The 20,367-nt window shown below is 43.3% G+C and overlaps 1 protein-coding gene across 3 annotated transcripts in view; it reads right to left on the bottom strand.

The window, feature by feature from the left end:
• LOC121956646 (nucleosome-remodeling factor subunit BPTF-like) overlaps positions 1-20,367 on the bottom strand; it is a 43,653-nt gene that overhangs the window by 5,078 nt on the left and 18,208 nt on the right. For 2 of the 3 annotated variants that reach the window (XM_042504980.1, XM_042504982.1), the window contains 22 exons: positions 18,982-19,113; positions 18,695-18,824; positions 18,382-18,517; positions 17,977-18,294; positions 15,721-17,248; positions 14,796-14,920; positions 13,890-14,018; positions 13,357-13,507; positions 13,119-13,242; positions 11,895-12,147; positions 10,693-10,851; positions 9,502-9,635; positions 9,302-9,416; positions 8,981-9,195; positions 7,598-8,627; positions 5,534-7,431; positions 5,143-5,225; positions 4,434-4,659; positions 3,395-3,924; positions 1,703-1,879; positions 949-1,141; positions 366-450 (listed from right to left, as the gene is read on the bottom strand). In XM_042504980.1, the coding sequence (XP_042360914.1) occupies positions 366-450; positions 949-1,141; positions 1,703-1,879; positions 3,395-3,924; positions 4,434-4,659; positions 5,143-5,225; positions 5,534-7,431; positions 7,598-8,627; positions 8,981-9,195; positions 9,302-9,416; positions 9,502-9,635; positions 10,693-10,851; positions 11,895-12,147; positions 13,119-13,242; positions 13,357-13,507; positions 13,890-14,018; positions 14,796-14,920; positions 15,721-17,248; positions 17,977-18,294; positions 18,382-18,517; positions 18,695-18,824; positions 18,982-19,113 (7,871 nt within the window). The remainder of the gene's footprint in view (positions 1-365; positions 451-948; positions 1,142-1,702; positions 1,880-3,394; positions 3,925-4,433; positions 4,660-5,142; positions 5,226-5,533; positions 7,432-7,597; positions 8,628-8,980; positions 9,196-9,301; positions 9,417-9,501; positions 9,636-10,692; positions 10,852-11,894; positions 12,148-13,118; positions 13,243-13,356; positions 13,508-13,889; positions 14,019-14,795; positions 14,921-15,720; positions 17,249-17,976; positions 18,295-18,381; positions 18,518-18,694; positions 18,825-18,981; positions 19,114-20,367) is intronic. The other variant, XM_042504981.1, reaches the window with a different exon arrangement.

Raw genomic sequence — 20,367 nt, 5'->3', positions numbered from 1 at the left:
ATCGCCCAAAATGGACAAAAATTGCCAACTTTTTTTTTCTTATACAAATCACCAAAAAAATTCCCTTTGGACAAGCAGCATGGAGACATTTTGTGGTTTTATTATGACTTTTTAAAAAACATTTAAATCACCATTTGCTTCAACTGTTTGGGAGACGAGCGCAGCGCCTTTCCCCCGTGAATCTACAGCCGCGCCCCGCTTTCCATCAGCAAAGAGAGAAAGAGGGCAAGTAGATAACGACTGAATTTTCATTTTTTAGAAAGATAAACAGACTCTGAATCTGAAGCGTTCAGGGTGAAGTTGTTCTTTTATCTTGCACCTGAGCACTTTTGCCTGGATGAACACTTCTGATGGTTTGTTCTTACCCATCGGCTCCTTGATTACTCGATAATAATCCGGCGCGTCGTGAGGATCCACCGGTTCAAGGAAAGGCCAGGCCATTTTATGAGACTGTAAAAATAACAACAAACGGTTACACAACTACCAAAAACACCAAAAGCTTCGGAAAAGACTGTCAGTGATATGAAGAATTTCTTGTGGATTTGAGAAATTGATGGCTGGATGCTGAAAAGCTTTTGATATATATATATATTTTTTATGCTTTATCTTAATATCTCGTTAACACTGTCATCTTTTTTTTTTAAGTGTTTGTGTGTCCCAGATGTTTTTCTGCTACTGTACAATAACGACCATATTGGGAATAAAAACAATGTGAAAAAACAATTTAATTTAGTAACAAAAAAAAGAAAACGGAAAAAGTCAATTCAAAAGATATCATATTTCATGTGAGGTTTTTAAAATTAAAATTGTTTATAGTGCTGTTGTTTTAACTGCTTTTTAATTTGGTCCTTTTCATACATTAACTGAGCACTTTTTTATTTTGGTTTTGTTTATCTTTAATGTCTTTAATATCAGTTAAAACCAGTTTGACAAAACGAGGTTCCGTACCTGTAACGAACGTAATATTCTTTTCAACCCCTCGTAGTCTTTGTCGGTGAGCGGCGTGAGGACTGTCATAGCGTCTTCTGTGGACTGACACTGCGGGCAGACGTACACGTCGATGTGGTTGGCCTCGCTCTGCAGGATGCCCACGCAGCGCCCGTGGTACCAGTTCTGACAGCGGTCGCAGCCGATGTAAAATCTGAGGGGAAAATATGACGCGTCGTGGTTAAGTACACGATCAAAGCAAAGATGTATGACGCTGCGGACACGTGATGTAATTAACCCTTTGAAACCCGAGCAAATTGGATTGAGTTTTTTTTTCCAAAAACATGAAAAGTAGCCAATAAGCAACTTCAGAAGGAATTAAAATACAAATAAATTACTATCATTATCATTATTATAACAATTTTTTTAAAAAAACAGAAAACTACCAGAAAATAAGTATAAATAAATAAATAATAATAAAAAATAAATATCGATTCCTTGATATTTTCCCCTAACTATCTGTAAATTTTCTAATGATCCTCAAAAGATCATTTTTAGGTCATTTTCTTGCTGCATTTCGCTATTTTTTTGCAATTTGTGGGGTATTTTTTGTAAAGTTGCTAACTGTCTATTCCCTCGTATGTTGGTCAATGTTTTCGAAAGAAACTGCACCAAATAACTAAAGTTTTAAAGGGTTAAAAAACTTGTGAAAGTTGTCCAAATACAGGAAAACTGATGACGATCCCGGTGTCAAAGGGTTAATGGGGAGCCATACTGTGATTCGTCGTATGGCGTCCGACAGATGCAGTACAGCTCCTCGTTGCTTCCTCCCTCCTGACCGCGTTTACAGTCGTTACACACAAAGTCCTCCAGCTTCTTCGCCTCTTTCTCCGTGATGCCGACGCACGCGCCGTGAAACCAGTTGGAGCACAAGTCGCAGCCGATGTAAAACCTGAAGAAGAGATTGGAAGTTTTTGTCTCATTTAAAGGGATTTTGTGGATATTTTGAAGCGAGGCTGCACGAGGCCCAAAGTTTAGAGATGCAGGCTGGAGTCCGACACGGAAGTTAAGCAATGTACTGCTGCAGACGAGGCAGCAGCAAAACACATTATAACACCCTAAAAAAAGGAATATCTTTCCGACGGGGAACTGAAGCTTTTATATTGCCCTGCCTTTGTCAAAAACAGTAATTTAACATTGCAGAACGCAGGAGCTGCTGGTCTGTCACTGCTTCAGTCAGTTAGCTATAATCGTGTAACTTTGGTCAATCTGAACTTAAATATACTCGTCCATACCCGGGGATATGTGCAGACCATAGACATATAAACCGGTGCAGACTTTTCCCAAAAATGCAAAAAAGAAAAATCTGCTTTGTAACAACATTTTTCAAGCACCGTTAAGGAATTAAAAAAAAAAAAACGTTTTATTTCAGTCACTCAAGCTGCAATTCCACCTTTGACCACCATGTGGGACGCAATGGCAGAGTGGCGCTGACTGTCGGGAGGAAAGTCAGTTATCTGAGAAGAACTTTTTTACAAAACGGCAATTAAAGGCGGGTTTCCATTACAGATTGGCGCAAAACTTGAAAGATATTTTTGAAGATGAGTACTTTTCCACCGAGTGATGTAACATCCCAGTAACCATGGCAACGGATGTTCGAAACATTAGCACCTTTATTTCTATTGCAGCCACCGCGCTAGCCGTCATTATTTCCAATCCAAGGCCACGTAGGCGTGTTATGGAGCCATGATTGAAAGGCGAGCCCCTTATACGTGGGAGCGGCCACGTATGAGGGATTTCTGGGAGCTGATAGTCCACGATTTTAAAGAGGAAATGTGGATTCAAAACTTCTGATGATCCGCTCAACTTTCTCAGAGTTATGTGATGCAATAACGGCTTTTGTAGCTCCTGCTGCATCATGGGAGCCAGTTCCTACTGACAAGCACATAGACACAGCATCATGTGACCTAGAAAAGACTAAAAAGGGTTTTCATTGCAGTTTTGCAAAATATGGATTTTTCAAATTGCCTGAAATACCACCTCATGTGAATGTAAAAATTTTTTTTTTCCATTTTTTTTTCCAATTTGAGGGTTAGTGGAGACCCGCCTTGAGACAAAGGCCTTCGTCTGTCTCTAACTAAGCTATTCCACGTGTGCAATTTCGTATTGAGTGGGCGGAAAAATGGATGCAGACGGATGGATGCGTTTTTTAGTTTTCTTCATTTTATACTAGTTTAAGGGTTTTGCTGCCTCGTCCGCAGCGTTCACTGCTGAGCTTCCATGTCGGACTCCAGCTGCTCCAAACTAAAGGCAGACCAACCGTTTATAATACGCTGACTATGGGCAAATATCGCATACAACTCCACTTCTTAAAAACCCAAACTATCCCTTTAAATCGCCATGACGACACTAAGCGAGCACTGCAGTGGTATGTGGTAACGTCGTCCCAGCAGCTGAGGTTTCTTACTTGGACTCGTCGTAGGCCGTTTTGCAGATACAGTACAGTTTGGTGTCCTTCTTGTGATCCTTTGAGGTAGAAGACAGCTTCTTTTTCTTCTTGTGTTTCAGTGAGCTGGAATCTCCGTCCCTGTCTCTGTCTCTGTCCCTGTCCCTGTCCCTGTCTCTGTCTCTGTCTCTGTCCCGATGTCTGTCCCGCTCTCGGTCTCTCTCCCTCTCCCGATCCCCGTCTCTGTCTTTGTCTCTCTCTCTACATCGGTCCCGGTCCTTGTCTCTGTCCCGTTTCTTGTCCTTGTCGTGATGATGCCTGTCCCTGTCTCTGTTTCTGTCTTTGTCTCGCTCCTCTTCCCTCTTTCGTTTGTGGGACGAGGAGGATGAGGTGGATGATGAGTGGGAGCTGTGGGAGGAATGTGTGGAGTGGGAGGGATGGGAGGAGTGGGAGGAGGCCGCTTTGACTGTCGCCGCGGCGGCCTGGGTGATGGCAGCTCGAGCTTTCTCCTTTTCTTTTTGCAGCCTGGCGATGTCGCGCCTCAGCTCCTCCTGAGAACGAGACGATGTAAACAGAAAAGAATAGAAATACTTTACTGATAACAGCAGCAACTGAATAAAATATTAGTTAAATATAATGCAATTATACATACAAAGGAAGGCACTTAACATAGAATAAAACAGAATAAAATAACAGTGATAATAATAAAGATATGCACAGTATGTACAGAAAAAGAAAAGCCAAAAAGATTTTAAAAAGCAATAAAAAAGAAAAAACGTGCAAATAAATGTGCAAACAGTGGAGGTGGATATGCAAACATAGTAATGCAGAAATCCAGGAGTCTGTTCGAGGTGCTTTTTGGGTGGGGATACGCTAGGATTTGAAAAAACTGAAAAAACCCTCCAAGGCACTCTGACCATAGAAATAAGGGTATTTTAACATTTTAAAAGTTTTTTTCTGATATTTTAACGTAAAGTTCAGTTTCTCCTCTCTGAAGAACGATTCCTGGATATCTCACGCTCTAAATAACCGTCTACATAAAGACAGACTGGGTGCTAACCTGGACTTGCAGCTGCAACTCCTTGTCCAGCAGCGCCCTCTTCTTCAGGATTTCGGCCTTCAGCTGCTCCTTGTGCTTGTAGAGCAGCGCGGTCAGCTTGGTGGCGTTCTGTTTGGAGCGTTTCTGCTCCACCACCTCCTCCTTCTTTCTCTTTTTAGCTGCCTGCTTCTCGTCCTTCTCGATCTTGTCGAGGATGAACTTCATCACCTGGTTGCACACGATCATTCTGAAAACGGAAAGACGGCAAGTGGCAAAAGAAATTCAATTAAAGAGCAACTGAACCCCCAAAACACTTATATATGAGCATTTAAGAGTGTTGTTGATTTTTTCCTCAGCAGCAGTTTGTCACTCTGTTGATCAGTTCACAGCTGATCAGTTCACATCTACAGATAAGAGGAGGAGCTGTTTGTAAGTGAAAGCAAAGTTTTAGACCCAGCAGAACCAACATTTAAGTTTCACTTTCAATGCTCCTGACGTTTGGCTGCGCCGTCTCTGCTACAATTGCGCTACAAATAACTAAATATTCCATCTGTGGTCCTAATCAACAGTCCAGCTCCAAAAATATATGTGAGGCGGCGACCATGAATAAATGAATGTGTGGGAAACCCTGCATGTACAGCAAGTTTGGAGGGAAGTGCACTGAATACCATGAAAATATGATTGAATATTTGTCTTAAAGAGGCATAATTCTGTGTTATAAGGCCCAAACCTCTGGTTCTCCTCTCGCTCAGCTGCAGCCAGGGTCTTCCTCTGTTTCAGCTGTTCTGCTGTGGCATTTTGCTTCACGACCACCTGACGACAGAAACTCTTTGTTAATATTTGCAGTTTCTAAATGCGGTAATAAAATAATCATCCAGCAGATTTCTATTAACCCTCAAATTGCACAAACTGAAATTGCGAATATAAAATACAGCTAATGGAAACACATCAGTTTTGAAAAAACAATGTTATTGCGACAGGAGAAGTCGCACAACATCACTCAGTGGAAACGCAGTCATCTCACAAGTGTGTTTAATTGTCATTCTGAAAATATTTCTGAAGTTTTGTGTAAATCTGTAATGGAAACCCGCCCACTGTGAATTGCTGTTTTGGAGACACACCTGTTTTTGGATGCCGTCCCCGGGGCTGATGGCCTGCACGTTCTGCTCTTTCTGTTCTCTTTTAGCCTCGTGGTGTTTCTTCTTCTTTGGTTTCTGTTGCAGCTGTTGTTGATGTTGTTGTTGTTGTTGCTGTTGTTGTTGTTGTTGCTGTTGTTGCTGTTGCTGCTGCATCCTCTGGATCTGCTCCTGGACACTCGCCGGTGCCTGTATGGTCACCATGTTCTGGATCTGGTGGGCCTGGATCTGCCCCCCTGCCTGTTGGATCTGGATGGGAAGCTGAAGTTTGATCTGCTGGGGAACTGTGCCACCCTGTTGCTGGGCCTGAGCCTGGATTTGGGCTTGTATCTGGGCCGCAACGTGGGGTGGCAGAGCTGAGAGGAGCTGGACCGGCTGCTGGAGGCCTGGAACGGTGATGAGCTGATGCCTGATCGGAGACTGGACCTGGAGCTGAGGCTGCGCTTGGACTTGAGTTTGGTTCTGAGGCTGGAACTGGACTTGGAGCTTGGCTTGGACTTGAGGTTGGCCTTGGACCTGAAGCTGTTGGACCTGGGTCTGCTGCGGTGACTGGACTTGAACCTGAAGCTGTTGGACCTGGGTCTGCTGTGGTGACTGGACTTGGAACTGGGTTTGGGCTTGAGTTGGGCGCTGTGGTGACTGGATTTGGACCTGAAGCTGTTGCTGGACCTGGGTCTGCTGCGGAGACTGGACATGGAATTGGGTTTGCTGAGTCTGGACTTGAGTTGGGCGCTGTGGTGACTGGACTTGGAACTGGGTTTGCTGGTTTTGGGCTTGAGTTGGGCGCTGTGGAGACTGGATTTGGACCTGAAGCTGCTGGACCTGGGTCTGGGGCGGTGACTGGACTTGAAACTGGGTTTGCTGGGTTTGGGCTTGAGTTGGGCGCTGCGGTGACTGGACTTGGACCTGAAGCTGTTGCTGGACATGGGTCTGGGGCGGTGACTGGACTTGAAACTGGGTTTGCTGGGTTTGGACTTGATTTGGGCGCTGCGGTGATGTGACTTGAAACTGGGTTTGTGTTTGGGCTTGAGTTGGGCGCTGTGGGGACGTGACTTGGACCTGAAGCTGTTGCTGGACCTGGGTCTGCGGCGGTGACTGGACTTGGAACTGGGGCTGCGCTTGGACTTGAGTTTGGACCTGGGGTTGCTGCAGGGCCTGAGGTTGGTGGACCTGGCTGTGTTGCGTGAACTGGACCTGGACCTGGGTATGTAGCTGAGTTTGGGCCTGAGACTGAACCTGGGGCTGCTGTTGGACCTGAGGCTGTTGCTGAGCCTGGGACTGGGTTGGAGCCTGTGTTTGAAACGAGGCCTGAACCTGGGGGTGGTATTGAGGCTGGGCCCTGGACTGGAGCTGGGCCTGGACCTGGGGCTGGGGTAAAGTGGTATTTTGAGACTGAAACTGCACCTGAGGTTGAGAAATGGTCTGTATTTGGGGTTGAGGTGGTTGAGTTTGGGGCTGAAACTGGACTCGGACCTGGGGGTGGTTTTGGGTTTGTGCTTGGGTCTGAATGTGCGGCATCTGTTGGACCTGACCAAAGGGCTGGACCTGAATCTGTGCACGGATCTGGGCTTGACGCTGCGGTTGAAGCGGAGGCTGCGTGGGTCTGACAGTGGTAACAACAGAAGAGACCGGTAGTCCCATATGAACCTGCACCGGTGGGACCGGGATTTGAGACACCTGCTGCATGGATGCCACAGCAGGGTGCTGGATTTGTCCTGGAGCTGGAGGAGGAAGAGATGCTTGAGGCAGAGTGGTGACAGGTGAGTGTATGGAGACTGAAGCAGAGGCGGGGGCAGGTGTCTGAGCCTGCTGGGCTGGAGTCTGAGCTTGGGATGCGGCCGGAGTCCAAACCTGCGGCTGAGCTGCCTTCTGCTCGATCAGAGCTGCAAGAACAAAAAAACAAAGTATTAAAACCCATATATGAACAAAAACACGGTGCTGACGTCAGGGGGGTAAATGACCAGTTTCACTAAGATACAATATCAAACAGGCTGTTTGCACGTGACGGCGCGTCACTGCAAAGAACTGCAGTTTTTGCGCGTTCTTTACCTGGCACTGAAGGTGTTGTGGAGGTGGCTGTGACTGGTGTGACGATGGCGCTGGCTACAGCGGCGTGAAGGGGAACGGGAGCTGTGGCCTGGATCTGGGTGAGAGCTCTGGCCGGGGACGGGACAGCGATCTGAGTGGACACAACGGCGATGACCGGAGCAGAGACGGGAGCGAGAGCAGGGGTCGGAGCTTGGACGGGCGAGGGAAGGGAAGCAGAAGCAGGCATCTGGGCCGGGTTGGAAGCGGCCGCTGTAGCAGCAACTTGAGCAGCAGCTTTGACTGAGATGGGGGCTAAAGCAGGGGCGGGGCTAAAGGCATGTGTCTGGACCTGGGTTTGAGGTGCAGATTTACCCAGGACAGGGAGCGACGCTGCAGTTTGGGTTTGTGTAGGGAATGGGGTCGGGGCGGAGACTTGGGTTTGCACCACAGCGGGGGCTTGGTGTTGTGCAGGGATTGATGCTGAGGCGAAGACTTGTGTCTGAGACATAGCCGGGCCTGCGTTTTGTGCTGGGGAGGGCACAGATCTCGCCACTTGAGGCTGCGCGGGGACAGAGGCGGGTGTGGAGGACAAAACTTTTGTGGAGGCCTGGGCTGCAACGTTTGGAAGGGCAGGCACAGGAGTGGATATCTGAGACGGTGCCGGGACTGATAACGGGGTCGCGGCTGCGACTTGGGTTTGCACGGGAGCTGCGGGGGCCAAACTTGGCATTTGTGTCGGGGCAGGTACAGGCGCCGTCATCTGGGTTTGGGCGAGGGCTGAGGGAGTCGTCTGGACTTGTGCGGGGCCTCTGGCTTGAGCTGGAGTTGACATTTGGGTTTGAGTTGCCTGTGCAGTTGCTGTACTTGGAGCTGATGAGGAAGGGAGCATGGGGGTGAAGAGGAAGCGCTGGACCTGACCGTTGGGCATCGCCGCCTGCATTAGCTGCTGACCAGGACTCGGGATGACTGTTACACCCTGTGGGATGATCTGCAGCTGGCCCTGGGTCTGGCCCTGACCCTGGATCACCACTGTCAGACCTGGGTTTCCACCCTGCAGAGACGCAGACAAAAGGAATATTGCTTTCAGCTTACAGCGAATTATCAATATAAAATTCCACTCCATCATACTGGAGAGAAGTTTTACTGTTTTTACTGTTTTTTTTTAACCTTTTGCTATTGTGTTTTCAGTCTGTTTGTTCTTTTATGTAAACTTTTTACTCTGATATTCATGGTAAAATACGAATTAACTAAAGTATAAAAAACAAAACTGAAATAATAGTAAAACAACAACTTAAAAAAAGGGTAAAAAAATACTATTCAAACTGATGTATGGACTTTTACAACAGAAGAAAATTATAATAATTATCATACCAGCAGGGAGAAGACAATAAAAAGTGTCCTCACCTGAGCGCCCTGTGTGAGCTGCATGAGCTGTGCCATAGTGAGTTTAACTTGACCCTGCTGAGGTCTGTTGGTTTGGGGGGCAGCTCCAGGTGCAGGTCCGGGAGCTGCGGTGGCTGCATGAGGTGACGGAGCAGGACCCGCCGCTCTCTGAGCCGCAGTCGTCTGCACAGGCGTGGAACCAGGACCCGTCTGCGTCACGGTCTGCTGAGGTTGGCCTGGAGGGAACGAGGACGAAGCGAGAATGTTTTAATTTGTAAGACACGAGCCACAAAGGCTGCAGACCTTCGCTTGCAAAAAGGAATAATCAGCTGGACAGAACACCTTGTTGAGCCAGCGCTGGACTTCTGACCGCTGCTGCTGCGCCCACAGAGGTAGACGGGGCCGGGGCCTGGGTCATGGTGGTGACTGGCTGTATTTGGCCTCCTGCGGTGATGGTCTGGAAGACAACGGTAAAATCATCAGTAATTGTGCTTAATGTTTCCCCCAGTTTGAAGCAAAAACTGGAAACAAAGACAAAAGACCTGCTGCTGGGTGGCTGAGGAGGTGGTGGCTCTGAGGTTGATGTTGCCAGTCGTAGGATGCAGCGTGCTGTACGTCCTCAGGTTCGCAGGCGGCCCAGAGGGGAAAATGCCCAGGACTTTCTGCTGGACTACACCTGTTGATAAGAACGATAACGTAAGGAAAGAAGCAAATATGCACTAGGTGCATGAAGAAGGTCATAAATGTACAGCAGGGACACTCAACCTATAGCCTGCAGACCGAAGCTGGCCTCAGGTGCCAGAGTGCATCAAACAGCATCAAAATAGAGCTTGTTTTTTAACTGCGTTAAAATCCAAGAAATGGCCTAAAATCCCAGGAACATCCTGAAATTCTTGAAATAGCCAAAAACCAGAGAAAAGTCCTAGAATCCTTGAAACGTCTTAAAATCTTAGGAATTCCCCGTAACCACAGAAATGTCCTAAAATCCTAGAAATGTTCTAAAAGTCTAAAAATGTCCTAAAATCATCCTAAAATTCAAGAAATGGTGTAAAATCCGAGAAAAGTCGCAAAAAATCCTAAAAATGTCCTAAAATGCTAGAAATGTCTTTAAATCTGAGTAATGTCCCGAAATTCTTGAAATGTCCTAGAGTCTGTATAAAAATCTGAGAAAACAAGAAGCATCCTAAAAATCAGAGGAAACATCTTAAAATCCTAGAAATATCCTGAGATCATAGAAACTTTCTTAAATCCAAATAATGTCCTGAAATTCTTGAAAAATCCTAAAATCCCTGAAACATCCAAAAAATCCTTGAAATGTCCTTGAAACATCCAAAAATCCTTGAAATGTCCTAAATTCCTCTAAACATGTATGGGGCTGCTGCGACTGGCCCCGTGTCATTTTTAGGAAGTGGCCCCTGAGCAAAGCAAGCTGAGTATCTCTGATGCACAGAAACACGAGGCATGCACTGTGTGTGTGTTTGGGGGGAAAATCTCTTAAAAACAAAAAAGAAAAAGCTTTAGTTCACGAGACAACAGCAGTTTATACACAACAGAGAGAAAAGCGGAGCCAAAAAATCAAAATGAAATTTTGACGAAATTAAAAAAACACCGGTGGTATCAGTCATGCTCGGCGCTGATAAATTCAGCCCGTCACCGTCACCGGACACTCGTCCATCCATTCTGGCGAGCGGAGGCACAAACCGGCAGAAATGGATGACACTCGTGCTCCCTACCTCCTTGAGTGGTGGGCATGTTGAGCGTGACAATCTTGCTGTTAGCGGGGAGCGGGAGTTTGGCGGCGAGGACCTGGCCAGCCACAGTCACTGGGCTGCCAGCGATCTGGAAGGTTTGCTCGGAGGTGGTGATGCCGCCGGCCACCGAGCCAGTGGAGGCTGCAAGACACACCACGCCACCTGCAGTCACGCACACCCGCAAGGGCCGCCGCGACGGCCGGTCCACGGCTGTGGTGTCCACCCGAAGATTTGAGTCAACAAAAGGGGCTGATATTTGGAAAATTTGGGATCACTGCTTTGGCTTTAAATTCTGAGGTAGCCCTTTAGGATATGAAGGCTCAAATTGAAAATCCAGGTTTTTTTTGAAAGTGGACACCACGAGCCACACAGTTATTTTGGCACATTTACTAATGTGGAAAACTGACACACACAAAAAACGAACAGCTGTGGAAAGTCATGCCAGTGATTGACTTCTTAGAAAACAAGAAGTGGTGGACAAACAATGATTTTTTTTTTGAATTTTTATTCTTTAAAAAAGCTGTTTTTTGAGGTACTTGTGTTGTACTTGATTATTTTCTTTTCATGTTAATTTATACTTGAATAAAATGTACTTTTTACTTAACTACGTTTATCTCAAAGCTTTAGTTACTAGTTACAGCAAAAATAAAAATCTCGCATAAAAAGCACAAGAAAATTGTTTTTAATATATATTTCGTAATTAATTTAACTACCAGTTATAAAACACAAATACTGATAGCCAAACATTTATGTTGTTTTCTAAACTGCAGTACGGCTGGGTAGATTTAAGACTTTTTAAGACTTTTTTTTTAAATGCCATTCAGAATAAAGCTTAAAGAGGCCCAATTATGCTCATTTTTGGGATAATATTTGTATTTTGGGGGTCTATTAGAACAGGTTTCAAACAGTCTGTCTGAGCTTACATCCCGCCTACTGAGAAACAGTCTGCTCTGATTGGTCGGCTGGAAGCAAAGTCTGCTCTGATTGGTCGGCTCTCTATGCACATTACAATGTATTTGTTCCATTATGATGCCACCAAGTTACGATTAAAAAAAAAAAAACCCAAAAATTCAAAAATAAAAAGTGAAAACCTTCAAAAAAGTGACAAAGTGACACACACACACACACACACACATCTCAACGAAGGATTTCAACGATCTGACGAAATCGCCTCGTCGTCTCACCTGAGCTGTTGTTGGTCTGACCCTGCTTGACCCAGGAAGCAAAGGACTGATGGAAGTTTTTGTCTTGCTGGAAGGAAACAGGAGAGCCCAGTTTGGAGGCCAAAACCATCTTAGTCCCGGATGTGACCTGACCCGTCCTCTGGCCCGTGGACAGCGGGGTGCTGGGGCTGCTGGGAGTGCTGGCCGAGGTGGTGGTGGCGGCTGCTGTGGGAGTGGAGGCGGGCGTAGCCGGTCTCTGCTGCTCCAGACGTTTCTGTATCAAACATTTGAGAACATTTTAGAGATTTTTAAATAAAAAATTAAATTGTGTGAGTATATAAACACACACACACACACACACACACACACACACACACACACACCAAAACTTTCAAGTCCACAGCAAAAACATCAACACTTTGTGGCAAAATAAAAGCCCCATGTGTCTGATTTATTTACTTAGAACAATACTTTTTAAAATGTCATCATAAAAGTACTTTTATTAAACGTTATTATAACAGTAGTGTAGTGTATTCAACTTTATTATAATATAATAGCAGCTACTTTATTTAACTTTCGTGTAACTGCAGTTTATTCAATAATTTTGTATTTTAGTAGATTAGTTTAAATGACATGTACAAATATATATGTATGTGTGTGCGCATATATATATATATATATACACATATACGTATATATACACATATACGTATATATTTTTGCAAATGACATTTAAACTACTACTACTACTACTACTACTACTAAAACTAACAAAAATATTGATTCAACTGCAGCTTTTATATATATATATATATATATATATATATATATATAGTGTAGGGCCTTAAAAATATTACAGTGTTTAACATACATTATTTTACAATAATATACATATTTTCATTTTACCATGTAGCATGTGTAGAGATTTGTTTCAAATGTAAAGTGCATAACAAATAAAATCTATTATTATCATTATATTATTATTATCATTATTATTTTAAAGCCCTATCACCCAGCCCTATGCAAAACTAAAGCAAAGTGTCAAGTGGCGCTTTTTACAGACAAAATATGTCTATTTTGTTAACTCAGACACATAGAAAATGTCCAGCTCCCTACCATAAATCAGGCTTTAACCAGAAAATTTTCTCCCTACCATAAATCAGGCTTTAACTAGAAAATTTTGTGTGTGTGTGTGTGTGTGTGTGTGTGTGTGTGTGTGTGTGTGTGTGTGTACAGTGTTCCCACCTGCTGAGCAGCCAGTCTGGCCTGTTTGAGCTGATTCTCCAGATGGGCCTTTACGTCCTCGGCCGTCTTCAGACTACTGCCGGTCTTTGAGGGATCGATTCCCTGAGACTTCTCCCTCTCCACTCTGTGAAATCAGGGAAATCAGGTGAATCGGTGCTCTGTCAATTAATTCAGTTTTCTCAAAACAATACAGTTTTGGGGCGGGGGAGGTGTGGAGGCAAAGGTGTGTGTTTCTCACCTTTCTGCAAAGGCCCTGATCTCCCACAGCTCCAGGTCCTCCTCAGGCACCCATGTTTCCACGGCGACAGGCCCCGTCAGCTTGGCTGGTTCGTGCTTCTTGGGCCTCAAGGCGCTCGAGCGCAGGCCTTTCCTCTGTGGAGTCGGAGTTTCTACTCACGAGGAAAGAGAAACAAACGTAATAAAGAATAGAATAGAAATACTTTATTAATGCTGTGGGGGAAATTGTTTTATTATAGCAGCAAATGAGAGAGCAGCAACTGAATGAAATATTCATTACAAAAGCAAAATAATGCAAATATATACGCAAAAGAAGGCACTTAACATAGAATAAAACAGAATAGAAAAAAATAAAATAAAAATAATAATAGTAAGAGAAACAAACAAAAAAAAGATTAAAAAGAGCAATAAAGAAGAAAAAAATATGCAAATAAGGGTGCAAATTTTTTTAAAAAAGTAATCCAAAACTCTGACAGCAGTCGATCTTGATAATTTGTCCTTATTTGTCCGTTGTTTGTGACGTTTCGCGTTTACCTTTGGGAGTGTCCCTGTTTCCCAGCGGACAGATGATCTTCCTGATGCAGTACTCTGAGCGGATGCCGTAAGGCCCCACGTCTCTTCGTTTTATGATCTCTGTTGTGGTGATGTCCGTTTCCGTGGTTTCTGCAGCAAAAAATAAATCAAACCAGCACAATTATTCCAAAAGGGAACCATTAAACGATCATTTTACTACAAGCGTTAAAGGTGGACTCAAAGTTTCTGTCAAACAGAGGAGATGAGATTAGAATCTGCAAATCCATTTTTATCGAAGCGTTAACTCACAGGATGAGAAAAGGGAGAAATCGACGATGTTTACATCTCATCGACAAGACTACACCTCTGAACGTGTCATAGGGATGAATATTTTTTTGGTAATAAATGTCAATCAAGACCATTTTGTGTCCTCTGTCCATTTTTTGCTTCTCTGGTTCTTTATAACACTTTTGTAAAAACGATAAAAAATAAAGTGTTAAATATGTTATGTAATTATCGGCCGGGCCTTTTATTCACACTGATATTTGGCATTTTGCTGATAAAATTAATCAATTAAAAGTGCAAAGACAAAGTCAACCAGGAGTAACTTTTACTTTGTAAAACCTCAGGGCGCTGTATTTATATTTATATTATATTTAAATTTTCACTTGACTTTATTCAAAAAAGAAAAAGTGGGAACTTGCTGTATTTGATGTTTCAGCTTTGATTAACATTTGCTTAAGTCATTTAACAAAGTTTTGTGTTTGAATTTTAAGTATTGACAGAAAGATTTTTGTTTTAATTGTAAATGCATATCACTTCCAAATAACGGTCTCATTAACTACTAATAATTGGTATCTGCCCTGAGAAATCGATATCGGCCGTCCCCAAAAACAAGTACGATTGAAGACGTCGGCGTTTTCTCACCTTTCCGTGTCGTCCCCACCGCAGCAGAAGGCTTCACCGCCATGTCGTCCCACCTGAGGCAGGCCCACAGCAGCCTCAGCATCAGGCTGACCCCGGCCAGCGACCTCACCGTCTGGAGGCGGTACCTGAACAGGGACAGTCAGAAAAAACTGAAGTTTATTTATTTTTGGCGGGCAAACCGGCTCTGACATCATCCTCGTATACGCGTGAATCATCCTGCAGCCAGCCACCTAGTTTCCCTGCAGCCTACGTTGCTTTTTTTTGGTTGTTTCTAGACTTTTCTGGATTAAGTACATTTACTTTTAATACTTTAAGCACATGATCCTGATTACACTTACTTACTTTTACTACAGTAACATTTTCAATGCACAGTGTTTACTTGTTTCAGAGTATTTTTACAGCGTGGTATTACTACTTTTCATCAAATAAATGATGTAAATACTTCCACCACCACTGTTTTTAACCCCCTAAAACCTCAAAAATCTATTTGAAATCTCATGAAAATATGAGAAAATTGGAAAAAAAAGAGTAAAGGGTGAAAAAATGACAATGAAAATGAAAATTATTTGTGGACAGACTGTTAGATATTATCCAAAAAAAAGAAAAAAAAACAATTAAATGAATAATTATTATAAATCTATCTTTAAAATTATGTTATAGATTACAGATGTTTTTTTTCCCAACTTTTTAAGGTCATTTTCACGTCTCTTTTTATTCTATTGTTATTATTCTAATAATTTTATTCATTTTATTTTTTTTCTATTTTTTGGGGTAATTTTCTTGTAACTTTTTCTAATTTCTTGCTTATTTTTGGGGCATTTCTTTAAGTTGCTCACTGTATTTTTCTCGTGTTTTTAAAATAAATCCAGCTGATTTGAGTAGCCTTCAGACGGTTAAGCATCAAACAGCCTAATGTGTCACCAACCTCCACGTGATCCCGAAAGTGGGCCGCGGCGAAGGGTAGGGCCATATATCCAGGGCGGGCTTGGCGTTGTAGTTGAAGATGGGCACCTCTCTGATGCCCGCTCTCCTCGCCATCCTCTTCAGGTCATCGTTGGGCAGGATGAAGATGCTCTTCTTGCTGCTCTTGGTGACGAACTTGCGGTAGGACGGCAGGGCCGTCCCCGAGCGCGCCTTCTTGGATTTGGAGAACCTGAGGAGGCTGACTCGGTCTTTGGTGGAATACTCTTTACTGATGGTCATGGAGCCGCTTGAGGTCTTGCTGTCGGTGACTGGAGGTTTAGCCTTCGGAGGGAAAACGGCCCTGGAGATTGGCTGGGCGGCGGCGGCGGTAACGGAGGACGATGTGCTGCTTGCTGCTGGAGACGTCACATCAGACTTATTATTGCTGGACAGGTCAGCTGTTTGGGCATTTTGGGACGCCACATTAGCGGTGACGGCAGTTTTTAAACCTTCGCTATTATTATTGGTACTATTATTATTATTATTATTCGGGCAAGAAGGGCTTGCGGGTGGGAGCTTAGCGGGTACTGCCCCCTCACTTTCCGTGGCCACATCCTTACTGAGAGGGTCTCCTTTTTCGGCCACATGGTTCTCTAATTTCGGCACTTTGATCGGAGGTGGGTGACACATGTCGGACACGTCACTCTGCGAGAGGTTTCCGTTCATTAGAGACTTCACGGGCTCCGTCTGCGGCTCTTTGACGTCACCTTCGACTCTGCCCGGGTCTGAGTTTGAGTCTGCCGGGGCGTTGACCCCGGTTTTCCCGTTCACCTGCACTGGACTGGTCCTGCTTTGGTCCACGCTCTGTCCACCGCCTTGCTCCATTTCCTCATGCGTACGTTTTTTAGCATTCTCCGCCACTCGAGCCACCTCCGGCTTCTGTGTTTTTTCTATTGCGTCTGATATACAGTTGTTTTTACTGTTGAGCTCGTTGGCTGCGAGGGGTCCTCCGTTCACTTCTTTGTGAGCTACCGAGTCCCCGCAGTTCCCGTGGACAGCGTTTACCTCCGTCTGCTTGCCGTGGTTGGGTACTGCTGCTTCTGATTTGACATCGACGTCCTCCTTTATCTTTGTCTGCTCTTGCTCAAAGTCGAGCTTCTTGACCACGTGGTCTTTCACCTGAAGGCTGTCTTCCTTCTCCTCTTTCACACACGGGGTCACAGCAGGCTGCTGTTTGCCCAATGTGGATCCTTCCGTCTTAACGACGGCCGTCGGCTTCGCGGCGACCATTTTTGACAGCAGGGACGCCTGTCTCATGCGCTCCAGCCTCTGCTTCTCCTCCAAGGTGAACTGTTTCACCCGCCGCTCCAAAAGTCCGTCCAGCTTTGAGGGCTTCACCTTCTTCTTATACGCAGTCCGCAGCTGGAAGCCCTCGCTGACATTCACGACATCGTAGTAGGTCTTTGACGCGGCCGCCTCCTCCTTCTGCATCGGTTCTTCCCTCAAAGGTTGCGCAGAAGGCGAGGAGCGTCCTTTGTTTTCAGCTTTATCTGTAACAAAGAGGCACGCAGGTCAGTGGCTGATAGAAACATTCATCCGTCCAAAAACGGCATCAAAAGAAGTCCAAATATTTAGGACAGTTAGCCGTCTGAAACTCAGAGTGACGTTTTCACAAGCATACGAACCTTTAAACCCTGAGCAAAGTGGTGCTTTTTTTATGAGGAAAAGGGCATTTAACAGCTTTCTAAGAAATATTCCACAAAATGCAAGAAATTAGTAGATTTAAAAAAAAATTCTTTTTAAGGACAGGGGAAGTATTTCAGAATAATAATAACAATTAAACAAAAAAAAACTACACTTCATAATTGAATATTTAAAATTATGTTACAGAATTATTATATTTTTACGTACTTTTTACCCGTCTTGTTTGCCTTGTTTTTTTTTTTTTACTTTCTTCTACATTTTGTCTTTTGTTTGTTTTATTAATTTTCTGGTAATTTTCTTTACTTTCCACAACGTTCTTGCTATTTTGGGGGTAATTTCTTTTGCTGCTCATTGTCTTCAGAGGGTATCATTTATCTTTTTTAATCAAATTTTTTCTTATTTCTATTCTTTAATTATTATTATCATCATTATTATTAACTAAATTCTCAAAATTTATTCCATTACTGTGAAATAACGTATGGGCTATGTGGATGCAGCAAAGACAGTTGTTGTGACAGAAATAAAAAGTTTAAAAAAAAAATAAAAGTCAAAAAGAAGAAATCTAAACATTTACCTTTGTCATCACTTGAAGCAGCAGTTTCTGGGCAGGAGTCCACCTCCATTTTTTCATCTTCTTTCTTTTCCTCAACATCCTTTCCCTCCTCCTCCTCTTCCTCCTCTTCCTCGGGTTTTTCTTCAAGTTTTTCCTCGTCTTTGTCTTCGGAGGTCTCCGGTTTGCCGTCCTCCCCTGATGAAGTGCTCTCAGACGACACGCTGATGGATGTTTGTTCCTTTGCTCCTTCCAATGTCTTTTGAGCAGTCTGCTTCTCCGTTTCCATCACATTTTTCTGCTTATTAGTGCAAGCTGCTGCATTTTCCTTCCTCATTTTAGCTAAAAAAAAAAAATCAAATTATGAGCCAAAAGTGCCAGCAGCAGCACGAAAAAATAGCAAGCAAATATTGCCAGTTTAACTCTCACCTTCCAGTTCCTTGCGGTAGTTTACGTTCGTGTTTCCAGGTAGCTTCGGGACAAACCGTGGCACGTGAGTCTTACTGACCCAGCTCCAGCCACCGTACCCCGTCACCCTGTACTCCTCCCCTTTCTGCTTCCACACCTTCACCAGAAAAACACGAGTGAGGCACAAAATAATGAAGGTAGCAGACGAAGAACCGAAACAATTTCACAGAAACACTGTGGGGCGTACGTGAAAAAACGTGGATTACTTAAACTATATATATATACACCTATATGCCACATGAGGAGCCGTACGAGCGATGAAAGACGTGCTTACCTGGTGCTTGATGGGGATGGTGTACTTCACCCAGGTGGCTTGCTGCAGTGTCTCCTCATCCTCCAGCTTTTTCTCTCGCTTTTTTATCTTCTCTTTATCCTCCCGCTCCATGGAGGTCATACGATGTAGCCTGGAAAGACAGAAAGTACAGTTTATCACCAAGAATATAAGGAGCAAAGTTAGCATTTAAATGGGGAAGCTTGTTTGGTCGACAATAATGTATCCCAAAGAGGTTAAAGAAATCTCTGCTGAGGGGACACAGAAAACTAGTTTGGGTCTTTCTTCACCTCGTGTGTCCCAGAGAGTCTTTCCATACTGGCAGCATGACCACTGGTTTGATGGCACACTCCAGTATGGCCAAGGCCAAGGCAAACTCCCGGGCCTTGCTGCACATCTGCACCGCTTTGTTCCAGTTGGTCCTGCAAAAATCAGGGACAAACTTTACGTAACATCAGATAACACAACTGCATATTTCTTGGATCATCATTTTCTGCAAAAATCAAAGCTGATTGTTTTCGGTGTCCTTTTTGCGATCATTTTTTAAAAATGTATTTGTATAACAGGAGGGGGAGCATCACGGCACTGTTGTAAGTGACAAAAAGCAGGTTGTAACACCAGTCCAATAAACCTCCACCCTAAGATTTAAAGAAAAATAATAGAAATAAATTAAAGACATTTTTTTGTATTTCTTAAAAAATGTTTGTATCCTTAAAGAAATTGTTTTTGGAACTTTCAAAATAATTAAATAAAATTTCTTGCCATAAGAAACAGTGAATCCCCCTGAGGGTTTCCAGTGGTGCAGTGTAATGATGTAATAATACTTTGTTACAGTACTGAAGTATTTTTTGAGAGTATCTTTTGCTTTGCTTTCTGTCAACTCTAGCACTTCTACTCGACTACAGTTCCTAAATAAAATGTGTAGTTTTACTTCAATAGATCTTCTCTTAGCATCTTTGTTACTACAAAATAGGAACGGAGGGGACGGATGGACAAATGAAGGAACTGGAGGAAAGTAAAAACCACTATAATATTTTTCTTTAAATCCTTTGAGGTGTAACAAATCGTAGTTTTTCTAAGATTTGCTCCATTTTAAATGTCGTGCATGTTACAAAGAAATAAACTTCATAATTCCCAATTTTCTGACTTTTTTTTCAAACAATATATACTATTACTATACTATATACATTTACTGTTCCTTTCAATACTTAAATACAGTAACATAAAATTACTTTGATACTTAAGTACAGTAAATATCACATTTTACTCAGGTAATATTCTAATAGATGACTTAAACTTTTAGTCTATTCTGGTAAGATATCAGTACTTTTACTCACATATGGCTTTAATTTAACCCTTTGAAACCTGGAGCAACATCACTTTTCTTGAGCTGCATTGAAGTACTTTCCCATGTATTTAAACCTTTGAACCCTGAGCAGCAAATTGGTGCGATTTCTATCAAAAACATGGGAGATGAGTAACTCATTTTACAAAAAACTGCAAGAAATTAGTAATTATCATAGCACATTTAATATTTTGTTTCTTATTTAAAATTAGGCTACAAAAATATTAGAATTTTTAAAGCACTTTTCCAGGTCATTTTCTTCTCTTCTTTTCTTTTTACTATTTTCTTGCTAATTTAGTCATTTCTTCTTTTTTTATTAATGGCCTCCTTC

Source organism: Plectropomus leopardus, chromosome 17 (genome assembly GCF_008729295.1).
Source record: "Plectropomus leopardus isolate mb chromosome 17, YSFRI_Pleo_2.0, whole genome shotgun sequence".
Lineage (NCBI taxonomy): Eukaryota > Metazoa > Chordata > Actinopteri > Perciformes > Serranidae > Plectropomus > Plectropomus leopardus.
This window is presented reverse-complemented; position numbering and strand designations above follow the sequence as displayed.